At 45.0% G+C, this 26,193-nt stretch overlaps 2 protein-coding genes across 4 annotated transcripts in view; one reads left to right on the top strand and one right to left on the bottom strand.

The window, feature by feature from the left end:
• CFAP52 (cilia and flagella associated protein 52) overlaps positions 1-20,123 on the bottom strand; it is a 39,750-nt gene extending 19,627 nt beyond the window's left edge. Inside the window, exons 1-7 of one of the 2 annotated variants that reach the window (XM_081219324.1) lie at positions 19,986-20,123; positions 12,707-12,906; positions 12,184-12,320; positions 7,968-8,096; positions 4,937-5,036; positions 3,773-3,889; positions 1,444-1,544 (exon numbers count right to left, since the gene is read on the bottom strand). In XM_081219324.1, coding sequence (XP_081075450.1) covers positions 1,444-1,544; positions 3,773-3,889; positions 4,937-5,036; positions 7,968-8,096; positions 12,184-12,320; positions 12,707-12,906; positions 19,986-20,064 — 863 coding nt within the window. In that variant the 5' untranslated portion in view covers positions 20,065-20,123. The remainder of the gene's footprint in view (positions 1-1,443; positions 1,545-3,772; positions 3,890-4,936; positions 5,037-7,967; positions 8,097-12,183; positions 12,321-12,706; positions 12,907-19,985) is intronic. The other variant, XM_081219325.1, reaches the window with a different exon arrangement.
• A 737-nt stretch (positions 20,124-20,860) lies between these two features.
• STX8 (syntaxin 8) overlaps positions 20,861-26,193 on the top strand; it is a 250,742-nt gene continuing 245,409 nt past the window's right edge. The window contains exon 1 of one of the 2 annotated variants that reach the window (XM_081219278.1): positions 20,861-20,933. In XM_081219278.1, the coding sequence (XP_081075404.1) occupies positions 20,917-20,933 (17 nt within the window). In that variant the 5' untranslated portion in view covers positions 20,861-20,916. The remainder of the gene's footprint in view (positions 20,934-26,193) is intronic. The other variant, XM_081219280.1, reaches the window with a different exon arrangement.

Here is a 26,193-nt window from a genome sequence, read left to right as displayed (position 1 = left end):
CTGTGACTCTTGGATAAGTTAGAAAACTCTGGGCCTCAGTTTACTCAACCACAGAATAATTCCTCCTTTACAGGGTTGCAGCTGGAGATAACGGAGGTAACCCTACATGAGCCCATACAGGGCAGCTGAGAAACACTGGCCCTTGGCATCTGGGCTGCAAAGAATACGTGGTGCTAGGGTTCCCAGGGCTATAGGGGCAAGGCCAGGACCTCTGACCCCCAGCCGTCTGTACAAGCATCCGAGTTCCCTTTCTAGCCTCCATGACCTCTCCTGGGAGCTGCTTCCTCAATCTACATACCCAAGGAGAAGGAAATCACAGTATCCAATTTGAGCCTTGCTGGCACACAGGGTTATTCTGGAGACATTTATAGCACCGACCTTGTAATAATTACTTTGAGTCTAATTATCTTCATTACAATGGGACCATTTGTGTATTAAAAACAAGGGGTTAAAAAATGAAAGGGTTAATTTCCTATACTCACTTCATGGGTCCAGAGTCTACCCAACACTGCTCTGAAGTTGCCTCCCCCTTTTTTTATTCCCCTTCATACAAACACAAAACTGGTCCCAATATATTCTCCATAAGACCTACACTGAGCACTGAATTTAAAGTTGCAACCTGTCCCATCTGCTTCAAAACCTAACCCCCCTCCTCCACAAGCTACTCATTTATCCCCATGGTACTCATCACTCTCTAATACCATGTACTTTACTTGTTTATTATTTATTGTCGTCTCCCTCCTGCTGGAATGTAAACTCCATGAGGGTAGGGATGGTTTTCTTCCTTCTTTTTTCTTTGCTTTATTCATTGATTTCCCAAGCACCTAAAATAGTGCCTGGTACATAGCAAGCACTCAATACAGATTCATCTGCATGAAAACAGGTGATGCTCGTTTCTCCAATGTATATCCATATACATAGAGCTCAGAGGCCATGTGGAGCATGTCTAGGGGTATCTGGCTTCTGTTGAAGCTAAGTTCAAGTGCTGCCTCTGCTCCTCTGGGAAGTGTCTTTCCATCCCAACAAGATCACACTCCCTTCTCTGATCTTCTCTGCAACATTCATTATATATTTTACTTTATCTGGACCACGAGATTGTGTTTATATATCATCTTGTATTATAGTGACTTTTTCCCCAAACCAGACTGTAAGTTGTGGGAGGGCAAAGACACAACTTACTTTTTCTTTATTTCTTTTCTTTCTTTCTTTCTTTCTTTTTAACATCTTTATTGGAGTATAATTGCTTTACAATGGCATGTTAGTTTCTGCTTTATAACAAAGTGAATCAGCTATACATATACGTATATCCTCATATCTCCTCCCTCTAAGATGAGATTCTTTAACCAAATATCACTTTGCCAATATCACTTAGTTCCCGGCTTTAAGCAAACCTCCCTCTAGAGGGTCTCTCCCCATCCAAACCCTGTGGAGTCTGGAACTTACTTGATGGGTTTGTAGCTGGGGCTTTTACAGAAGACCAGCAATCCGGCTCCAGAGCCCACCAATAAACCCCCCATCTTCAGGCACGTGATAGCTGTCACTCCCTAGAGGGAGAAAGAGCATTAAGAAAAAGGCCAAAAGGTTTCATCATTAAGAATCTATGCGTGACTTGACACAATGGGCATGGCCAGGGCCATGCTGATGCTGCCCTGGATGAAGCTAAGGAAGGTATTGCCTGTGATGTACCCACAGGCTGACTAAGACACCTCGGTGCCAACAACAAGCTCGTGTGCCAGGAAGTAGCCCTCCTGGTCCTGCAAGGAGCAAACATGCTGCACCAAGCTTCTTGCCTTTAAAACCACCTGTGCTGGGCTTCCCTGGTGGCGCAGTGGTTGAGAGTCCGCCTGCCGATGCAGGGGACACGGGTTCGCGCCCCGATCCCGGAAGATCCCACGTGCCGCGGAGCGGCTGGGCCCGCGAGCCATGGCCGCGGAGCCTGTGTGTCCGGAGCCTGTGCTCCGCAACGGGAGAGGCCACAGCAGTGAGAGGCCCGCGTACAGCAAAAAAAAAAAAAAAAAAAAACCACCTGTGCATTCTGAATATATTAAAAATTAACACTTTATATCCACCCAAATGCAGTTAGCACAGAGACATAAGCATGGCCACAGCAACATCAGTTCCTCAGTTGCCACTGCTTTCACCAGAACTTAATCCTTAGAATGCAAAGAGACTGTATTTGAAATCCAAAGAAAGCACAGGAGACTCCTTATTGTTTGGTGACTATATTTTCTGAACTAAAGCATTCAGTCTGTAATCTTACCAGTAATAGGAAACATATTTAAAGTCAAAGCCATCTTCAAAGTCTGGGGATGTATGATGGTCATTTTATATCACCCTCTATGAAGTTCTAATCTGAAAATGTGCATGACCAATATCTTCTTTTTTACAATTTTTTTTTTTTTTTTTTTGGCCAAGCCACGCAGCATGCAGGATCTTAGTTCTCCGACCAGGGATCGAACCCATGCTCCTGCAGTGGAAGCGTGGAGTCCTAACCACTGGACCGTCAGGGAAGTCCCCCAATATATTATTTTAAAACTCAATAATAATATAGCTAGTGACTTGAGAGGTTTGTGTCTTAATGAAGTTTGGATATTATAAAACAAATATTATGTCCCTTCAAGTTACTTTAAATTGAATTTTGCCTGTTCTGGCTCAAAAGGCATCCCATGACGCTTGAGAAGGGAAACCAAGGCTCAGGAATATGAAGGCATGAACCAGAATTGCATGCTGCCCTCTCCTGCATCCCACCCCTAGCTCCAAAAGTGCTGGAGCAGGACCATGGGATGAATGCCTGGCTCATGAGGAGACAACCCTGAATGCTAAATATTTTTAGCATTTGTTCAGGGACTTAGGGAAGCAAGGGATAGAGTTTCACAGAGCTTCGAAGTTACATACGTGTAATTTCTAAATAAACTGTTTTGAGACTATAGATGATATTGTTCAAGTGCACAGGTTCTGGAGCCAGTCTGCCTGGCTTCCAATAGCAGTTCTACTACTTGCTAGCCATGAGATCTTTTTTTTTGTTGTTGTTGTTTTTGCGGTACTTGGGCCTCTCACTGTTGTGGCCGCTCCCGTTGCGGAGCACAGGCTCCGGACGCGCAGGCTCAGCGGCCATGGCTCACGGGCCCAGCTGCTCCGTGGCATGTGGGATCTTCCCGGACCGGGGCACGAACCCGTGTCCCCTGCATCGGCAGGTGGACTCTCAACCACTGAGCCACCAGGGAAGCCCGTAGGCTTTTTATTTTAGTTTAAATATCAAAATCTCTCACTGGACTTTTAACCTGAATTGTTAGGAATTCTGCAAATATAAACAATGAACAATTTCTATGTCTTGCTCATGACTTAAAATGTCAGCTGAGGCTAAAATATAAGATCTGGTTATTCGATTAGAAAATAAAATGATATTCAGTCTTGTAAATGAAAGAGCACATGTCTCTTACACATGGCAACTAGGCTGCCCAAATGCTGGAACCAATGTGGTTACCAATCACAAGGCCACAGGCCCTGAGCTTTGAAGATAAGGGAAAAAAAGGTGTGATTCTGATGCCTAATTGAGGACACGTAGGAATACCTCTGCCCTGAATATAAACCAGGGAGGAGGGCTTGAGTGAACTAATCAACTTAACCTTGCAAATTTAGGTGTGGCCTTGGGTCCACCACAGACTTGTCATTTTTTCTCCACAGACACTTAACAGAAGTCTGTGCTCACAGTGGCAGGAAGAAATCACTAGAAAATGTCAGGGCAGAGCAGACTTTGATGGTCTCTACTCACCAGACTGAATCTGTCCTTGGCAGGCCCAGTGTCTACCAGCAGCTTGGTCCTAGGGCTCATCTTTAGAATATCTCCAGTGGTGGTGCCGAGGTAGAAAAAGCTATCATCATCGGCCATCTGGGGATCAGAGGGAAAACGAAATCTGAAGAGCTGGTTTTCCCCAGTGATGTGCAAAAGCCCCTGATCAGGGAGGGGATGAGCTTTCTCTGAACCCCACTGTGACCTACAAAGGGCACAGGGAACTCTGCTCAATATTATGTAACAACCTAAATGGGCAAATGTATAACTGAATCACTTTGCTGTACACCTGAAACTATCACAACATTGTTAATCAACTATACTCCAATACAAAATAAAAAGTTAAAAAAAAAAAAGACCTACAAAGGTCCTTGTGGCAACTCCTGTTTCCTCAGACTCAAAGATGGGTAAGAACAGCTTCGAGGGGAGCACAATAGGGCCAGACTCAGAACTGGAGGAAACATTAGACTCCAAGCAGCCTGTGCATTTCACTGGAAGTTGACCTGTGTCTGTTGTTAGCCTGCACATCCCGAGACACCTCCGAAGGGCTCCTAGGGAGAAAGTGGGCTCCTCCAGAGAGAATGTGCATTTGCTTTATCTCCTATTTCAAAGTCTACATTCATAAAATGAGTATGCATTAAACAAGAGGAACAAGTCAGTGGAGAATGGGGTTATTTGCATGAATATTTGAATCCACCTTAAAAACATACGAATAATTCCTCCTTATGGAGGAAACTGCATTTCAACAAGGAGTTTCATTGTCAGAAACTTTATTTCCGGTGCAGAAATAACATAAGTGGCGAAGGGAGGTGCTGGAGGCTCTGAGTACCTCCTGGCTACGTTGCTTCCCTCCAGGTGAGGCAGGTTCCTGGGGTCTGATGGCAGTTCAGGTCCCACTGAAACAGATTTCCCCAGAGCTGCGTCTAGGCAGACTCTCCAGCTTCTCACAGGAGCTCCCTCACCTGTGCCTCCTCAGTCAATGTTCCCCATGTCCAGACCTCACCTCCCCACCCCTAGCCCTAGGTACGTGTACCTACACACACGCACACACACATGCGTACACGCACAGACACCTATCTTGGTCAGTACTGTTAACAGGAACGTGTACTAACAGCTACCTAAAATAACACTTAGAGTAATACTCACTGAGATACTCATGACTATTCTTTTCATTTGTCCTGTTTGGCACTCGGTTGGCCAGATCTTTCTATTTGGGAGATCCAGTTCCCATACTCGAATTGTCCCACTGGAGAAAAGAAACCCACAATCAAATGGATACCCATTTAATAGACACATCATCTCTTCTCTGTTTTCTGCAGTGCCTTGAAGGAGAAGCTGAAAGGAAGAGAACTAGGTATTTCGGGGGATTTGTTACAGCCTGGTGCTCTACCCAAGATACAGTCGTCCCTTGGTATCCACGGGGGATTGGTTCCAGGACCCGCCAGCGGACACCAAAATCCACGCATGCTCATAGCGCATAGGTGGTCCTCCCCGGTATCCACGGGTTCTGCATCTGCTATTCCGCACTCGCAGATTCTACCAACTGCAGATCTAAACATGGTACGTGACCCACAGTTGGTTGAATCTGCGGATGCGTAACCCAAGGATACCGAGGGATGATTGAATTCCATTCAATGCTCACAAACACCCTGTGAAGTAGGTTTTATGATCCCCCACTCTCCAAATGGGGAAACGCAGAGCCTACACACAGCAGAGCAAGGATTCACACCCAGCTCTCACTTTGAAGCGAATACTCTATCCACTGGTGAAAACAGAGACATACGAATAAACAAGTAAGTAAAGCAAACCAAAATTCATCAAGTTATGTTTCTTTCAAGGTATGGAGTTGTGAGGAAAATTTTTTTTTTTTTTTTTTTTTTTTTTTTGCGGTACGCGGGCCTCTCACTGCTGCGGCCCCTCCCGTCGCGGAGCACAGGCTCTGGACGCGCAGGCTCAGCGGCCATGGCTCACGGGCCCAGCCGCTCCGCGGCACGTGGGATCTTCTCGGACCGGGGCACGACCCCGTGTCCCCTGCATCGTCAGGCGGACTCTCAACCACTGCGCCACCAGGGAAGCCCCGTGAGGAAAAATTTTAAAGGGAAGGACTACCTTATGGAGAGTAGTCTACAAGGAAGGAGAAATGAGACAGGGGAACTCAATGCCAAACAACATCAGCACCTCAGATGAGACTCGGCACATACTTGCTATTTAATCATTGTATGTTAAGTTACTCTGAATACCTGTATAAAACTATCATGGTTAACATCACAAAGACTTCAGCTAATATCTTAAGGCAGAAAAGATTAATGCTAAAATATAGTTCATCAAGTTTAGTTTTCCTTTTTTATTTTTTTAGCACCCAGAGTCACACACATATTAGTAAGTGCTCAATAGTATTGATATTTTGAATGTACTTTGCAAACTAAGAAAAAAAATCAGCTTTTCCATGGCCTGTCTGGTAGATGTCATTTGGATGCTGAAATACTGGAATTTGCAGGACATCTCATGGGGGTCAGTATAATGGAATACCTGAAATTGGGACCATCACGGAGAATCCAGTGTATATGGGTACATACCAGAAATATTATTTAAGAGTGCTAACTTTTTCTCAGTTGCCAATGTCATGAGAAATTAAAGCAGACCTATAATAAAGATGGTCCTAAAACTTTTTTGGGGGGGGGTTTAAATTCAGGTTTTGACTCCTGGAGAAACATTATCAGCAGACATCAGAACTGGCTGATGCCTGCTGCTCAATCACCTGTGGAAGAGCAGATAGACCCCCCCCCCATAAAAGTTTTAGGCAAATGACTCTGCAAACCTGAAGGGAGTTGAAGAGCTTCACGGCCACCAGTGACCCCCCGAAGTCAGGGTAGGACGTGGTCAGCTGCTTTAGGATCAGAGAACTGTCCTGATACGATTCTCTCCTTAGGGGCTTCCCTGGTGGCGCAGTGGTTGAGAGTCCACCTGCCGATGCAGGGGACGCGGGTTCGTGCCCCGGTCCAGGAAGATCCCACATGCCACGGAGCAGCTAGGCCTGTGAGCCATGGCCGCTGAGCCTGCGCGTCCGAGCCTGTGCTCCACAACGGGAGAGGCCACAACAGTGAGAGGCCCGCATACCACACACAAAAAAGATTCTCTCCTTAGGGGCTGGCTTTCATGCCAGCCAGTTAGTTTCATGGCCTCTGAATAAACCCTTCCTCGTAATTAGCCACGGAACAGATGCATGCCGGATGTCACAAGGTGGGGGCAGGAAACAGCACAGATTCTTTACTCTGGATGGAAAAGTAACAAATGACATGCGCCTTTCACAGATGGGAAACCACAGGTGGGCTGAAAAGGATCGTTCCAACCAACATATGCTTCAACCCTACCTTCAGATTTCTGACCTATGAATTGGTATGTGACATGAAAGAGGATGCTTTTATATAGGTTTAACCTTCATGTCCAACTCCAAACAGGGCTCTGATAGGTGAACCTGTAAATTAAGTTCTTCTGTTAGACGGATGCAGACCTCTGTTCAGACCTTCAGCTTGGTACCCCACCCCGCTTAGCTTCTTGATGCCGACCCTACCAGAAACGATCGCATATGGCTGATAGTCAAATGTTTGAAACTTGCTGGTGCAGTTCATTCGCAAACTCTCATTTCACAAGATCTAAATTAAGCGCAGGTGGTAAGAAACATCAACCAGTAAGTGAATCGGTGCTACTGGGCAAATGACCCTGTGAGCACTGATTGGGGGCAATGTGTTATCTGTAACAAACAGACCAGAGCCTGAAATGGGTTTAGCACATCGGCAGAACCTTTTCAGTAGGAAGCACAGAACGGTCAAATAACCATATTTAAAAAGACTTTCAGGGGCTTCCCTGGTGGCGCAGTGGTTGAGAGCCCGCCCGCCGATACAGGGGACACGGGTTTGTGCCCCAGTCCGGGAGGATCCCACGTGCTGCAGACCGGCTGAGCCTGCGCCATGGCTGCTGAGCATGCATGTCCGGAGCCTGTGCTCTGCAACGGGAGAGGCCACAACAGTGAGAGGCCTGCGTACCGCAAAAAAAAAAAAAAAACAAGTTCTTTTTCCAGGATAAAAGCCACGTTCACCCTAATTGGAATGACCATGTTTTCTGTGCAACCAAATCGAGCGATTTACAAACTCTGGACACCTTGACAGCAGATGCATACTTTCCAGCAGTGACAAACATCTCATCGCAGCATTTGGAGAAGATGACCGTGGTGGCATTCCCGACGTTGGGGCCGGCAGCAGGGCTGCCACAGATGGCGTCTCTCTTGGCTATGCTCCACACCACCACACTGCCCAGAGAAAGGACAAAGAGAGTCAGGGGAAAACAGGCTTTCAAAATAAGAAACGGCTCTTTTAGCGGTTCTAGAGGGGAAAAAAAGGTTACTTACAGAGGAACAAAAGAATTACACTGCCCCCCTGCCCCCCAGACATCTCCTCAATCACACTGGGTTAGAAGATAAATGGGTGACATTTTAAAAGTTTTGAAGGAAAATGATTATGAGGCTGGAAAACCATCAGCCTATCAATCAAGTTTGGTGCTAAATCTAAAGAGATTTTCAGACAAGCAGGGCGTAAAAGTTTACCACTCATTTATCTCTTGTAAAAAAATTTCCTTGGGGAAGTACTCCAGCAAAAAAAAAAAAAATTCATTAATTAGAAGCAATAAAGGGGATGACATAGGCGTGTTTTCAAACTTGAACATGCAGCTGATTCCCTTGGAGGGCTTAGTAAAACAGAGAGTGCTAGGACCTACCCCCAGACTTTCTGATTCAGTAGGTCTGAGGTGGGGCCTGAGAGTCTGCTTTGCTAAAAAGTCTCAGGTGACACTGATGCTGGTGGTCCGGGGACCACACTTTGAGAAGTGCGGTTGTAGGTTACCTTTCCATCTTTCTGAGTACAGTCATAGTTTAGTCCTAAACTGAGTAGTGTTTGCTTAATGATATCAAAAATGTGTGTGTGTGGGGGTGTTACATTAAACACTGGGATCAGAGTATTAAAGAAAAAGAATGCAGATGGTACAAACCTGGTTAATGTAAAAACATGCCTACCTATGTTCCCCAAATTTTCTACATGTGGAATGTAGAGGTGGTCTACAGGTGGTCTAAATCAAGATATAACCACCAAGATCACCAGGAAGGGGGAAGGAGGAAATAGTATAAGAGCTATGAATTCTTTTTCTTAGTAGGAAGTTGATAGATACCACCTAACGTGGAAAAATTGAGAGGCATGTCACTTAAAAGTTGTAAAAAACTAGAGGAACCAATATCAAAAAAGACTGTTAAGGGCTTCCCTGGTGGCGCAGTGGTTGAGAGTCCGCCTGCTGATGTGGAGGACACGGGTTCGTGCCCCGGTCCGAGAAGATCCTACGTGCCGCAGAGCGGCTGGGCCCGTGAGCCATGGCTGCTGAGCCTGCGCATCCGGAGCCCGTGCTCTGCAACGGGAGAGGCCACAACAGTGAGAGGCCCGCGTACCGCCAAAAAAAAAAAAAAAAAAAAAAAAAGAATCCAAGTGCCTCTGGACAGTAGAACTCTTCATGGTGGAGGGGATACAAATTTTGAATCCTTCTGCATAGTAGGACAACACACTTGCTTTATAAACCATGAACAGGTATAGCTTTAATTTTTCAAACACAAGTTTAAGATTTAAAAATAAATAAAAGGCACCAACATAGATAGCTGGCCAAATAAACTCCAGCATATCCATACAATTGAATAGCATACAGTTGTTGCAAAGAGTGATATGTATGTCTAAATATATATACATAGAAGATATCCTTGGTATAAAGTTAGTCAAAAGCAGGTTGTAGGACAACACTGATAGTACAATAACATTAATGCAAAAACTTCACAGATAGGTTACAAAATATTCAAAATGTATGCATATGCAAATTCTAGAGTGTCCACTCTAGCTCCCAGCATCCCTTCTGTTTCTCCCCCTCTGTGGAGACGTCAGGTGGTTTGGGTAGAATAGACCCTCCCACGCGGTCAGGGTTGACCCATGACTATCCAAAAGCAGTCAACAGGACCCCATGCTCCTCACCACCGTGACTATTCAGAGATGGGCATGTTGCATTTTCCTAGTACAGCAAAATTTGTTTTTCTTTCGAGAAGAAACTTGCTTGAGAATGTTTTTCTCAACATCTCCAGTTTTCCGTAAGCAAATCTTCGATAGCCTAAAATCAAGCTTAAAATTACAGAGGAGATGACAGTTTTGCAGATTAATCTTGGTTAAGGGGCCATTTTTTTCTCCCCCCAAGGCCTAGCCTTGGCAACTCTTCGGCAGGGCCTGGGGGTGGAGGTGATAATTACCAAGCTTAAAAAGCCTCTCGGGGGGGCTTCCCTGGTGGCGCAGTGGTTGAGAGTCCGCCTGCCGATGCAGGGGACACGGGTTCGTGCCCCGGTCTGGGAGGATCCCACATGCCGCGGAGCGGCTGGGCCCGTGAGCCATGGCTGCTGAGCCTGCGCATCCGGAGCCTGTGCTCTGCAGGGGGAGAGGCCACAACAGTGAGAGGCCCGCCTACCGCAAAAAAAAAAAAAAAAAAAAAAAAAAAAAAAAAAGCCTCTCGGGGGCTTCCCTGGTGGCGCAATGGTTGGGAGTCCGCCTGCCGATGCAGGGCACACGGGTTCGTGCCCTGGTGCGGGAGGATCCCACATGCCGCGGAGCGGCTGGGCCCCGTGAGCCATGGCCGCTGAGCCTGCGTGTCCGGAGCCTGTGCTACACAACGGGAGAGGCCACAACAGTGAGAGGCCCGCGTACCGCAAAAAAAAAAAAAAAAAAAAAAAAAAAAAAAAAGCCTCTGGGGCCGGGACCCAGGCATCAGGGGTCTTATTTCCTCAGGTGATTTCAGTGTGCACGCAAGATTGAGAACAACTGCCTTAAGTTGAGCTAAGAATGTTAATAGCTGATTTCTGGATGCATTTGTTACCAAAAAAAGCCCACAACAGTCAAATGGGGATAAGCCAGGGAAGTCTGATTATTTACATGGCAAGGGGATGACTGTGAAAGGAGGAAATCTCGTGACGATTTTGTTGATTTGCTATATATTAAGAGAACTGTCAATATACAACTACATACAAATGTAAATTTCCATTGTAGTTAACCTGTGGATCTCAAACAAGAAAATATCTGTGAAAGTGCACCAAAGTATTAAGTCCTACACAAACCTCAGGTGTTATTTTTCTTCTATAAATGATGTTCCTTTAGCATTAACACAGGAATATGTACTACATTGATTTTTATTCCTAATATAATGCTTTGAAATACTTCCCCCCCCCATTTCATTTGTATGTAGTCTCTCCCTACTAAACTTGACTGTGAGATCCTTGAGGGCCAAGATCATGTCTTGGTGAGGCAAGTTAAAAAATTTAAAATGCCACCTCTGGAGTCACACTGGAGCCAGGGTTTGTCCCCCGGCTCTGCTACTTAACAGCTGGTGAGTTTAGTTCCTCATCAGTCATACAGTCCCAGTAGCTCCAACCTCATGGAGTTGTCATGAGGCTTAAATGAGATAATGAAGTTAAGTTACTCAGCACACACCTGTCCCATAGTAAGTGGTCAAAAAAAAAAAATTAGCTGTTGTCTAGGATGAGAATGATGGTGACAAGATGATGTCATCTTTTATAGCCATGGTTGTCGATTTAGTTGCACATTAGAATCACCTGGGAAGTCTTCCTAACTCTTTTTTTTTTTTTTTTTTTTTTTGCGGTACGCGGGCCTCTCACTGTCGTGGCCTCTCCCACTGCGGAGCACGGGCTCCGGACGCGCAGGCTCAGCGGCCATGGCTCACGGGCCCAGCCGCCCCACGGCATGTGGGATCTTCCCGGACCGGGGCACGAACCCGCGTCCCCTGCCTCGGCAGGCGGACTCTCAACCACTGCGCCACCAGGGAAGCCCTCTATCTAACTCTTAAAGCCAAGGCCCAGTGATCAAAGTCTCTGAAGGTGGAGCCCACCATCAGTAATTTTCTAAAGCTCCCAGTTGATTTCAGTGCACTGCCAGGTGTGATCATCAGCATCCCATGGACTTTTCGTCAGAGCCTTTTTTTTTTTTTTTTTTTTGCGGTACGCGGGCCTCTCACTGCCGTGGCCATTCCCGTTGCGGAGCACAGGCTCCGGACGCGCAGGCTCAGCAGCCACGGCTCACGGGCCCAGCCGCTCCGCGGCATGTGAGATCTTCCCGGACCGGGGCGCGAACCCGTGTCCCCTGCATCGGCAGGCGGACTCTCAACCACTGCACCACCAGGGAAGCCCTCGTCAGAGCCTTTTCACACCACACACGCTCTATAAATGGACAAACAGACTGTGAGGAAGGAGAGGGTACTTAACACATCTAGAAATATGCATGGCGGAAAATAGGTAAATGTGCTTAGTTCATTACCTTCCATCATCCGGGCCTCCTAGTGATACTAAGTACAAGTCATTTGGTGAAAAGGCCAGAGCTTCAACTTTGCCCTTGTGAAGTGACAGCCGAGCAATCAGCTCCCTTGTCTTACAATGCCACCACAGGATATCCGCCTGGGGGCAAGAGTACATTGTCAGATCACAGGCAGGCTGTGAGAGAACTGGAAGAGACAGCTGCCCCTCTCGGCGAGAAATAATCATTCGTCACTTTTCCAGAAATTACGGCAGGTCTTACAAACATGACAGCAACAACATGGAAACAGTTGTAAGCAGGGACATTTGTTTCTGAGCATTACTGGTCACAAGTCGCAAACTCGGCTATAAAACCACCAGGTTGCTCCGCTCTCCGCCTGATAGGGTGAAGATGAGTTGCGAGAGAGGTCAAAGGAAGAGGAGGAAGGGTATAAACAGGGTAGCACAGAGCTATTCTGAAGTGGGCAGTTTTTCTTGGGAGGCACTGCGAAATCTACTCAGAGTGAATGGTTTGTCAGTGTATTCACCTTGAAGCCCATGAATGTGACTTGTCCGGAAGCAATGTAAACTCCGCTCTTGGAGATGGTCACACAGGAGACATTGTTGCCATGACCATGTAGGAAATTCTGTTCCTGAGTAGTTAGTGCCTGAATGAGGATGGTGCAACCCAGAGGGTAAACCAGATGCTCCTGGTCGGGATGGCATTTTAGACCAGTGGGGACATGTCCTAAAAGAGAGATTAAAAATAAGAGTAAAAAATAAAAAAATAAGTCAGGGGCAGAAGTGGCTGGTGGTTTTTATTTTAATTGAGCACAAAAGAACGCTTTTGAAATAAGCCTTAGTTCAACTAGAATGTGTGTGTGTGTGTGTGTGTGTGTGGTGTGTGTGTGTGTGTATCAGGGAGGGGTGATACATCATTTTATTCCACTAACAAGAAGGTTGGGCTAATAATATATAAGCTTCTCAAACTTTAAGGTGCATAAAAGTCCCCAGGGGCCCCCGGTTAAAATGCAGATTCTGATTTTAGGTCTTGGGAGGGGCCGAGATACTGCATTTCTGACAAGCCCCCAAGTGATGCTGATGTTGCTGATGCTGGTCCAGGAACCTCACTTCAGACCTAGGTCCAGTGTTTGTAATTCTGATAAGCACAGAGCACATGAAGCAGGAGAAGCCTGTCTGGGTGAGTGCACAGCCATAGGGAGAACGTGAATTCACTGCCTTGGGCAGAAGTTTGGTAAAGATAAAAATTGGGGTTTTCGTTCTAAGTCTCTGGCAGGCTGAAGAATCCCAGGACTTCTCATAGTGAGACCCCAATCCTCCAGATATTTGCCAAGAACCATCTCAACAATTATAAATCTTTGTAATATGTTCTAATATGAAATAGACATGAGTCCTCCCTTATTACTCATCTTTGGTCAGAATTGTTTTGGTTATTCTTCATATTTATGTTACAATATACCCTTGAAAGTCAGCTTGAGTACTTGAAAAACTGATGTTTGTATTTAGGGGAGTGGCATTAAATGTATAGATTAATTTAAGGAAAAATAATTTTTATAATAATACATTATATTTCCTTTCTAAAAGCAGGGTATGTTTTTCCATGAAGTCTCCTTTTATGTTCCCTGGCGGCATTTCTAATATTTCTTCATAAAGGTCTCACACGTTTATTTTGTTTACTTCTTGGTAGTTTAACATCTTTTTTTTTTTTTTTTTTTCTTGCGGTACACGGGCCTCTCGCTGTTGTGGCCTCTCCCGTTGCGGAGCACAGGCTCTGGACACGCAGGCTCAGCGGCCATGGCTCACGGGCCCAGCCACTCCGCGGCATGTGGGATCCTCCCAGACCGGGGCACGAACCCGTGTCCCCTGCATCGGCAGGCGGACTCTCAACCACTGCGCCACCAGGGAAGCCCTAACATCTTTTTTTTATTGCTATTTCCTTCCCCATCAAAAGAGTCACAGATATTTATTAATATAGTTTTCTGGTCCTTAATGAACTCAGCTTTTATATTTAACTCCCTCTGGAATTTAGTTTGATGCATAATGTGATTCCAGTAGCTAAACAGATTTTTTTTCTTCAAACGGCCAAATATATTAATTGAATAAATGATTTCTTTCACTTTAATTGTGATCATCGTTCCTTTTTTTATGCAGTAAGTTCTCATAATACTAAGGTTTGTGTCTGGGGGTGATCTTGTCCTTGTGAAATGTACACTTAGTTTTTCTCATTGCAGCCTCCTTATAAACAATCATATGACTGGCCATATGGTAAAAGTAAAATCAGATCCCTACTTCACACCATCCACAAACAATATATTCCAGATAGATCACGGACCTAAATGTGAAAAACAAGACTTAATGTACATACAAGTTGTAGGAAATGACTTGAACATGACACAAAAGAGCAAATCCTAACAGAGAAGGCCAATGTGTGCATCCAGTTATGTTAAAAATCACAAACTTCCTGGGAGTTCCCTGGTGGCCTAGTGGTTAGAATTCTGGGCTTTCACTGCCGTGGCCCGGGTTCAATCCCTGGTCAGGGAACTGAGATACCTAAAGCTGCGCGGCACAGCCAAAAAAAAAAAATTAAAAATTAAAAACTAATGACAAAAGACTAAATGAAAAGAAAACCCAAACCAGGAGAAGATATTTGCAATGTCTGTAATAACAGACAGAGAATCATACCCAGCAGAATATACAAAGAACTTCCATGAAGCAATAAGAAAAACACAAACTGCCCGACAGAAAAATGAGCAAAGGCTATGAAGAGGCAATTTATGATGGAGGAAACTCAAAAGCCAGAAAACACATAGAAAGATATGCAGCTAGCTGCACAAGTAACCAGGGAAATGCAAATTATATCCCAAACGAGATACCATTTCATTTCCATCCTAATGGCTAAAATTAAGTAGGCGGACAATACCAAGCATTAGTGATGTGCAGCAAAGGGAACACTCACAGACTGCTTAACGGGAGGGTAAATTGGTAGAATTGCTTTGGAAAATGTGTCCGTATTGAGTATTGTTGAATATGTACGTATCCTAGGACCGAGATCTACCCTTCAGTATATAACCTAGAGAAATACTTGCAATTGTGCTTATGGGCCATGTACAAAGGTATTCACTGTGCCGTTGTTTATATTAGTAAAAAGGTGTAAATGAATGAAAAGCCCATCAACAGGGAAATAGATATTTAAAGCAAATTAAATCATCACCCAAGTAATGTTGGGTGAAAAAAAAGCTGGTGTCAAATGTGCAATAAAACAGAAGATTAATCTTTTTAAAAGATTATAAAATATAAGAACACATAAACATATAAAATTTATATATAGTATATCACATATAGTATATTTACTATTTTACATATATAGTGAAATTTTAAAACATAGCTGGGAAGGGTACACTAACTTCAGGATAATGGTTGTCTCTCTAGAGGGAGAAAGAAGCAGACAGTGTTATAGGAGAGAGAACTTAAAATGTATAGTAGCTGAGGGGCTTCCCTGGTGGTGCAGTGGTTGAGAGTCCGCCTGCCGATGCAGGGGACACGGGTTCGTGCACTGGTTGGGAAGATCCCACGTGCCGTGGAGCGGCTGGCCCCGTGAGCCTGTGCGTCCGGAGCCTGTGCTCCGCATTGGGAGAGGCCACAACAGGGAGAGGCCCGCGTACCGCCAAAAAAAAAAAAAAAAAGTATAGTAGCTGGAAGATTCAAGCACACTTACATATTTACACCCTCAAGTTAAAACTCATAAACTATAATGTAACTCTACAATGAGTTCTAGTGTCACCATGATAAAAGGGGCTTTGCTTTTGCTTCTGATTTGTTTCCATGTGAGAGCTACTAAACTCCATTACCTGGTGTTTAAGGCCCCCAAAATTGAATCCCAGGCTCTCTTTACTGTATTATCCTGCCAGTCCATGACACTGAAGCCAGCCAGGTATTTGCCATTCCCCAACTGACCCCACACTCTCCCCCTTCCTCCTTGGCTCACCCTATATCTGTTCCCTGGGATATTTACCCACCGACTCCTACCCAACTTTAAAGACTACTTGAGGGCTTCCCTGGTGGTGCAGTGGTTAAGAATCTGCCTGCCAGTGCAGGGGACACGGGCTCCAGCTCTGGTCCAGGAAGATCCCACATGCCGCGGAGAAACTAAGTCTGAGCACCACAACTACTGAGCCTGCGCTCTAGAGCCCTCAAGCCACGGCTACTGAGCCCACGTGCCACAACTACTGAAGCCCGCACGCCTAGAGCCCGGCTCCGCAACCCGCAACAAGAGAAGCCAGAGCAGTGAGAAGCCCACACGCACCACGATGAAAAGTAGCACCCGCTGACCACAACTAGAGAAAGCTGGCGTGCAGCAAGGAAGACCCAATGCAGCCAAAAAAAAAAAAAAAAGACGGCTTGAATTAACCTTTGACCCCATTCAAACCTAGAATAGAAGCCCACACTTTCATAAAACTTTGGTTATTTTCTGACAAGTAGTAGAGCCTTTTTACGTAAACGTGTTGCATTGAAGGCAAAATTACGGGAAACTCAGTCACTTTTTACCAACGAACCAATATAACTACAGCCCAGATCAAGAAGCCGATTATAACCACACCCCAGACATTTCCCATCTGCCTTCTCCCAGGCTACATCTCCCCAAAGGTAATTGCTGTTTGGACTTCTATTCCTGTAAATTAATTTTCCTCATCTTAGAACTTTATATGAATGGAATTACACTGTACAGTACGTATTCTGTCACATCTGGCTTTTTTCATTCAACATTCTTTGTGAAATCTATCCACATTGTTGCGTGTAGCACTACAGCGGTCCCTCTGCATCGGTGGAAGATTGGCTCCAGGACCCCCGCGGATACCAAAACACGCGGATGCGCGGGTTCCTTACATAGAAGTGTGTACTACAGTCGGCCCTGGGCATCCGTGTGTTCTGCCAACCGCGGACAGATTTTTCTGCCCTCTGTATGTAGTTCATTCTTTTTCATTGCTTCAGAATAATCCATTCTATGAATATACCAATTTATTGGTCCTTTCTACTTTTTTTTTTTTTTTTTTTTTTTTTTTTTTTCTTTTTTGCGGTATGCGGGCCTCTCACTGTTGTGGCCTCTCCCGTTGCGGAGCACAGGCTCCAGACGCGCAGGCTCAGCGGCCATGGCTCACGGACCCAGCCACTCCGCGGCATGTGGGATCTTCCCAGACGGGGGCACGAACCCGCGTCCCCTGCATCGGCAGGCGGACTCTCAACCACTGCGCCACCAGGGAAGCCCTGGTCCTTTCTACTTTTTTTTTTTTTTTTTTTTTTTTCTTTTTGCGGTATGCGGGCCTCTCACTGTTGTGGCCTCTCCCGTTGCGGAGCACAGGCTCCGGATGCGCAGGCCCAGCGGCCATGGCTCACGGGCCCAGCCGCTCCGCGGCATATGGGATCCTCCCAGACCGGGGCACGAACCCGTATCCCCTGCATCGGCAGGCGGACTCTCAGCCACTGCGCCACCAGGGAGGCCCCTTTCTACTTTTGATGGACATTTTGGTTGTGGTTTTTAGCTATTTGAAATAATGCTACTATAACCATTCGCATATATGTCTTTTTGGTATGCATTTTGTATGGCATTTGGAGGATACATCAAAAATCTTTAAGATGTACTCAGAATTTATCCCAAGGAAAAAGTTAAAGAGTTAAAAGATTTAGCTGTGCAGGTGTTCTTTGTAGCATTTAAAAATAAATGCAAAAAAGGTAAGTTATACTAAATTTTTAAAAACAGGACTGGTTAAATAAATTGGGGCCTATCTATGCAGCAGAATATTATATTAAAATATATTAAAATTATGGCATAGAGTATATTTACTGCTAAGGAAAGATTTGCATGGCATCCTAGGTGGAAAAAAATCTGATTATAAGAGAATATATCAGCATGAGACCACTTTTGTGAAAAAAATTTATATGTCAATGTATATTTGAAAGGATCATACCAAAAGTTTAACAGTGATATCTTTAGGAAATGCAATGATGGCTGATTTTTTTTCAGTTTCACTGTATTTTTCCAATTTTCTAAATTCTTGTTCTTAAGTATGGCTATGGACTTACCCCTGTATTGCACTGTATTCTCAGTGCACAGCATACTATTTGGCATACAGTAGTTCTAGATAAATGCATATTTGACTCTATGAAAAAATATAAATTGTCACAAAATCAAGAAGGTAAAAACAATTCAATTAATTTTATTCAATTTTAAAAGGCCGAGATAATTGCCATGGGAGACACTGAGGTATAATTGACCATATATTTGGTCTTTGAGTGCCACAAAACATCATGAATTCAGTAGCAGGGCTCTCTGCTGGTCACCATTGTGACCCTTTGCCCTCATAGCAGGTCACCCACATCCTTTACCAATGACCTGGTGATCAGCTCTAAAGATGGCCAGTATCTCGGATGCACTAAATGCCCACTTTCTATCAGAGACTGTTAACCTAAAATGAAGACTCAAGAGCCAAGTCCTAGAATGTGCTAACGCTTTAACCATTGATTGTTCTGTGTCTACATTACCACAATTTTAAAGATTTCAGACATCACAGTGCACTTTTTTTTAAGTTTGCTTTTTTTAGAAAAAATAGATCTTTATTGGAGTATAATTGCTTCACAATACTGTGTTAGTTTCTGTTGTACAACAAAGTCAATCAGCCGTATGCATACATATATCCCCTCTCTTGAGCATCCCTCCCACCCTCCCTATCCCACAACTCTAAGTCATTGCAAAGCACAGAGCTGATCTCCCTGTGCTATGCTGCTGCTTCCCACTAGCTATCTATTTTACATTCGGTCGTGTACATATGTCAATGCTCCTCTCACTTCGCCCCAGCTTCCCCTCCCCGCCGTGTCCTCAAATCCATTCTCTATGTCTACTTCTTTATTCCTGCCCTGCCACAAGGTTCATCAGTACCATTTTTTTTTTAGATTCCATATATGTGCGTTAGCATACGGTATTTGTTTCTCTCTTTCTGACTTACCTCACTCTGTATGACAGACTCTAGGTCCATCCACCTCAGTACAAATAACTCAATTTCATTTCTTTTTGTGGCTCAGTAATAGTCCATCGACAGATGAATGGATAAAGAAGATGTGGCACATATATACAATGGAATATTATTCAGCCATAAAAAGTTTGCTTTTAAAAAAATGCAATCCATTGCTTGTTTTCATCCTTCTCAGAAAACCAAACAGCATTTCCCCCCGTCATGTTGCAAATAGGAGGGGGTCATAAGTCAGATTTAGGCAGAACAACCAGGCCTCCTCTGACCAAAGCATCTCTCGTCTCCAGCTCCCCCTGGCGTCCTCTTCGCCTTCTGTCGTGGACTGAAATCCTCACCATTAGAATACCCCCTCCCCCGCCAGCCCCTTCTCATCAGTACATCAGCTGGGACTTTAGAAGGTAGTTGGTCTCAGGGGCCTACACGGATTCTGTAGGTGGTTACTGAGGGGCAGGCAGTATTGCGGGTTGTGTGGGGCTTAGAGCCAGGGGAGAGCTGACTAGTGGGAGAAGGCTTTCAAGTCACACTTACTTACCCTTAAGGAGGAGGAGGCATTTCGTTCCTTTTAGGTCCTGGCAAAACCCATCCCATTCTTTGAGGCTTGGAGTGAGGATGTGACTCTCTAAGATTTTTGGGGGGGAGAGGCTCTCTGGGTCCCCAGTGCTTCGCTCATGCCAGCGTCCCAAGCCGCCTTCCAGGTGCTACCTGGGGTCTCACTCTCCCTGTTTGCACTACGCGTCCCTGGGGGTTCCTAAACCGCCCAACCCAGACATGCTTGAGGTCTCACCATTGAATCCGATCACGGCCTCAAGCTCCAGCTTGGCCACCTCAGCCACCTCATCCTTGGGCGAAGTTTGGGTCTCCATCACCCGGAGACTCCGCTCACGTTCCTCTCAGCCTCCAGAGATGCAGCGTCTTCCGGCCGTTATGGTAACGGACTTGCGCATGCGCACCAGATCAACGCCTGCGCTGAAACCCAGCCGAAGGAGTTCGAGTCCTTTTGCTCTCTTGCAAATGGAAAGAGCGGTTCTTTTTACCTTCTAGTATTTCTCTGGAAATTTAAGGGGCACTAAATGCACAGAACTAATTCCCTGCTGTCCCATGTAAAGAGTCTGTGACCTTTGGGGTAACTATATAATCAAGCACCTAATGGCATTTAAAAATTAAACATAAAGGATTGCCTCTGATGGGAATGCTGCTGTAAGACAATATATAATTGATACTTCTTTGGGTCCCTTGTTTAAAGCAGGACAAAAAGTTTTTTTTAACTATACTGAGGTATAAATTAAATATAGAATTTACTTAAAGTGGGCTTTAGTAAATTTATATAGTTGTGCAACTATCACCACAATCGATTTTTTGTTTGTTTGTTTGTTTCTGTTTTAAGCAGGATAAAATTTTAAGTAACTGCTAGAGGTCTTGAGGGGCTCCCACCTACCTGGGGAAAATGCTTAGATTTTGTTCATAAACAATTTTATTTTAATTGCACCCAACTGTTCGCGTCTCTTGGTGGGACCCGATTGCTCCAACCTACAGTTCCCCGGGGGAGCGCTTTCCTTTCTTCATCACAGTTTGGAGGCCTTGGGGTATGTATATTCACTGTGCAAACTCCTGGTTCCGGTCGCGCACCGGTCGAGCCGCGGTGTGTGAGCCGCGCGGGCCGCCGTAGTCAGCTGTTGCGAGCAGGAAGTGTCCGAGGAGTGGGTGGAGACTGCACCATGGCCCCGGACCCCTGGTGAGCTCGGGATGAGGGAGGCTGCACGCGGACCGTCCCTGGGGTGGCCGTGCTGCTGGGGAGCGGGCGATCGCTAGGCATTAGGGCTGGAGGCCTTTCGGGATGAGGGGAGGGGGAGCAAGGCCCCTTCCCCTGCTGCCGAGGGCGGGGGTTGAGGGGCTGGGCTCTGCCGCATCCCGACACCCTCGGTCCTGACAGGGGTGGCCGGGGCGGGAGACGCGGCGGACCCCTGGGGAGCTGAGTTCCAGTGCCGAATCTCTGAGCATTCCTTTAGCCCTTCTTGGCTGCATCTCCCGGATTCCCGCCCATCGTGGTTGCGGAGACGGCTGATGCAGTCTTCCCTGGACTCCTGCGAAAGTGAAGTCGGAGTGACCTTTTTGTGGAACGCCAGTGTATCTGGTGAACCTCCTTATTTCCCAAGTGGAGAAACTGAGGTTCAGAATTCATGGTTATCAGCGAGTTAGTAACCAGTTGGCGCTAGCATCTAGATCTTGTGGGCCCTTCAAAAAACTTATAGGAATCTGGGAGGGAAATTATGCCGTTGATAAGGTATTTTAGTACCACGAAGACTGTTTCTACGGCAGCAACTTCTGCAGTAAAACAATAGGTGATAAGGGTCTTTTATTCAACAGTTAAGTCCCAAGGACTGAATGATGAAAGACACAAGTTCTGATACGAGGAACCTATTCCTATAGCGTATTGGACTTGAGCTTTTTGTTTACTAATTTAAAATGCTATAGCTCAACACAGTTCTTTTGGAGAATATGTCATATTAGTACTTTTAACATAGTTTATTGTTTAAGTTGCAGATAGTCTGGATATTAAGAGATTAACTTTGCAAGATCAAAGTTAATCTACCTGGGATCTAGATTATCTGGGCCAATGACTTAATTGATTTAACACTAATTTTTTTCACCTAATTTTAACACCCCAATAGAAAATTTAGAAAATATTGAATATTTGCAGAGGAAAAAAACCCCATCTTTAACTCTTATCATTTAGAATAATTGCCACTGTTGATTTTTTTTAATTAATTTATTTATTTTGGGCTGCGCTTTCTTTTTTGCTGCACGTGGGCTTTTCTCTGGTTGTGGCGAGTGGGGGCTACTCGCGGGCTTCTCACTGCGGTGGCTTCTCTTGTTGCAGAGCACGGGCTCTAGGCGCGCGGGCTTCAGTAGTTGTGGCTCGTGGGCCCTAGAGCGCAGGCTCAGTAGTTGTGGTGCACGGGCTTAGTTGCTCCGTGGCATGTGGGATCTTCGCGGACCAGGGCTCGAACCCGTGTCCCCTGCACTGACAGGCGGATTCTCAACCACTGCGCCACCAGGGAAACCTGGCACCGTTGATTTTTAAAATGAATTTATTACTTTGTATAATATATGTGTGTGTGTGTATATATATACACACACACCCCTATATATTTTACAAAACAGGGAACATTCCTCCGTATCATTAAATACTCACTGAAAACACAATTTTTTTTTTTTTTTTTTTTTTTTTGCGGTACGCGGGCCTCTCACTGTTGTGACCTCTCCCGTTGCGGAGTACAGGCTCCGGACACGCAGGCTCAGCGGCCATGACTCACCGGCCCAATCGCTCCGCGGCATGTGGGATCTTCCCGGACCGGGGCATGAACCCGTATCCCCTGCATCGACAGGCGGACTCTCAACCACTGTGCCACCAGGGAAGCCCTGAAAACACCATTTTAATGGTGCTTAATAGTGCATCATATGAATGACCATAATGCACTATGATTTAATCATTCACCTCTTTGTACCCTTTAAAAAATGTGAGGGATTTTTTGGCTTTTTTTTTTTTTAATTACAAAGACTGCCCTTTTGTTCCATCTCTTATTTCCTTGGCTCACTCCCTAGAAGTGGAACTACTGGGTCCAAGGGCTAAGTTGCCCTCCACTTCCTGGAAGCTAACTCCCTCATTTTACACATAAGGTAGGAAATAAAGCTTAGAAATAAGGTAGAGGCCCCAGGGTATCCATTTAGGTTGGTAGAAGCTATCACTGAACCCTAGGCCTCTTCCACAGGTAATGTTGAAAAAGCGCTGATAATTTTTCCTGTTCCTCTCAAGTAGTTTGACTCAGCAGCTTTCTCATTTGTTGAAAGTGAAACAATGAGGGACTGTGCTGTGCTAGGTCAGCTTCCTTGCAAAGTAGGTTGCTGATCACGGGAGCAGGAAAGGAGTATGGAATAGGACTTTGAAAAATCTATAAAACAGACTTGACTACAGCTTTGCTCTCCTACTATTGAAATAGCATAGCTCAGTGATGCTTTACTCCTGAGTAGTGTTCTACTGTTCAGAAATGGAATATGGCTCTTACTATTTTAATGGCATATCAAAGCCAGTGGTAAGCTCACTGTGTAATAGAAGTAGCCAGTGGTGACTGTCTCTGAATGAGTTCTTTGCTAAAGTTAATCAGCTTTACCACTTTTTTCTCTCTGTTCCAGTTCCACAGCCTCTGTCATGGCATCACCATCCTCTTAGTCACTTAGGCCTAAGTACTCTAATCATCTACTTTTTCCTCACTCTTCCTACCAGATTATTCACTAATCTCCAGTATTTTTTTTTTCTTTTCTGCCATAGTCCAATCCTTTATAGCCTTAGGGCTTACAGAGAGTAAATATTGGTGGCTGGTTACTGCGTTGAATAGCTGGAGAAGTCTTCTACTGGTCTCTTGCCATTCTTCTCTCATCCCCCCAGTGATTTATGTACGTGGAGTTCAGGTTACTTTTCCTAAACTAGTATTTTAGGTACCTGTGTGCTTGATTCCATCATGAGGTTGCCCATTACCACTAGGCCAGTTGTTCTCAAGCTTTGCTACAGATTGGAATCACCTGGGGAGCTTTACAACTCCTCACGTCCAGGTCAAACCCCCTGCCAATTCAATCAGAATGATGCCTGGGGTAAGAGCCAGGATTTTTTTTTTTAAGTCTTCTCTGGTGATTCGGTCAGAATGATGCCTGGGGTAGGAGCCAGGATTTTTTTTTTTTAAGTCTTCTCTGGTGATTCAACTATGTAGCAAAGCTTCAGAAATGCTGTTTTAGAGCTCAACTGAGAACGTGAGGATTAGGAGCAAGACATCTGGGGTTTTGGCCATCAGCGTTTCATGTAACCTCTTCCAGGCCTCACTCTATGTGTACAAGTATCCCCTACACCTCTCAGATTCTCTGCTAAGAGTCAAACCTTGTTCTGCTGTTCAAGGCTCTTGCAGAAACTAGCTTCGACTCATCTCTACCATTTTATACTTTACCCTCCTACCCAGGACCACCACTCAGCCCACCGTGCCAGGCTCTTACCCTCCCTTCCATCTTTGCTTGCTCCCTGTGCCTCTCACCTAGTCTAGAATGTGCTCCTCCCTCTTGTTGGAATGAGAAGCCTGCTTTGACCTTGTGGTTCAGCCCAAGGTGTAACCTCTTGGCCCAGCCTTATCAGATCTGTCTCGGCCAACAGTAATTTCTCTCATTTCCGAACTCCAGAAATATGCACTTGCCATTTATACTCCGCGTTTGGCAGGAGGTGTGTTGTACCTTGTTATTGATTTTCATACGTGTGGTCTGGGACCACAGAGCCAGACCTCAGAACCTCTTTTCATAGATGACAATATGGAGGGAAAAAGGGGAAAATGTGGCAAAGCTGGGACCAGGACCCAATTTTTCTTATCAGCCTCCCTTCTACTTTCTTTTCCTTTCTTTTTTTTTTAATATTTATGTATTTATTTTTGGCTGTGTCAGGTCTTAGTTGTGGCCCACGGGCTTAGTTTCCCCACGGCATGTGGGATCTTAGTTTCCTGACCAGGGGTCGCACCCGCATCGCCTGCGTTGGAAGGCGGATTCTCAACCCCTGGACCACCAGGGAAGTCTCCCCTCCTACTTTCTTAATTGTGTATTGTCTTATATCACCTGCTCTCTTTTGGTATGCATGAATATATGTATATGAATGATGCTACTTTAGATTATAGTGGTGAGTTGCCAAGGATCCTACTGTTAGCGAACCGGACTTGGGTTGACTCGCCCGCATGCAGTAAAGCCAATCTACTGATACCAGGTTGTGATGAAGGAAAGTGCAGCATTTATCGCAGAGCACCAAGCAAGGAGTCTAGAGCTAGTGCTCAAAACATCCGAATTCCCTGGCGGCCTTCAGGGAAAGGATTTTAAAGACAGGGTGAGGGAGGGGCGTTGTGGGGTTGTGATCAGCTCGTGGACACTCTTCTGATTGGTTGGTGGAGGGGCAATTGGGAGTCACTTTCTGGTTCCAGTTGGTCTGGGGTCTACGTGCCTTTTGGGCAGCATACAGTTAACTTCTCCCACCCAGCGGGGGTTTCGGTATCTGCAAAGCAGCTCAAAGGACACGGCTCAGAATATTATCTACAGCCCTTGAGGAGTAACCAAAGGTCCTTGACTTTAATGGCTAAACTATTATTATTTTGTTTTGCTTGACTGTTTTCCTGCTTCTCACTTCTCTGATTAAATTTACTCTTTGGAACTCAGGGAAGCCCTAGGAGACTAAAGCTTTTCTATAGACAAGAGGGCAAGAGGAGGACAAGGGGATGGGGGTCTGTTCCAGGAAGGCCCCACAGGGTCCTGCTCGGTTACACTATCTCATTGGATCCTTATTAAATTTAAAATGTACAGCTCTTAACATAGGACCTGGCCCAGATCAGGTACTCAGTTGTTAGCCACAGCTATAATTACTGTAGTAAGACTCGTAAGGGAAACGACTAGAGATTGTTTATTTTTCCTTCATTCAAAGACATTTGCCAGGTCCCCTCATTGTTCAAGTGATATGTGGGAATTCAGAGATTTTAAGAAATGGATTGCTTATTTTTTCCAACAAAAATTGGAACATTAGGTTAAACAGCAGATTTTAATATTTTTTTGAAACTTAAAAATATTTATTAATTCATTTATAATAACAATAATCAACCTATTACATGTCAGCATAAATCACGTTTTTAACAGAAAATATCTATATTTTCCAAAACAAGAGAAAATAAGTGAGAAGAGTGGCATTGTTTTACATTAAGTTCTTTTTACATAAATTTACATCACATTTTTTTTAATTCAAACAGAAAGCCACAAAAATTATAATCATCCTCATCAGTTCACTCAGTCCCATGTAATTAATTCTTTTTTCATCTTGATCTTTTGTTAGCACTTTTATGAATTCACCAGTTTTCCATTAGAGTTCTGAAAATGCTTATTCATTCAGTTCAGCAGTATAGTCAGTTACCAGAAACCTGTACTTGTCA

This window comes from Mesoplodon bidens, assembly GCF_964165515.1.
Source record: "Mesoplodon bidens genome assembly, chromosome: 19".
In the NCBI taxonomy this organism is placed as follows: Eukaryota; Metazoa; Chordata; class Mammalia; order Artiodactyla; family Ziphiidae; genus Mesoplodon; species Mesoplodon bidens.
Note: the sequence above shows the minus strand (reverse complement) of the source record. Positions and strands in the feature narration are given on the sequence as shown.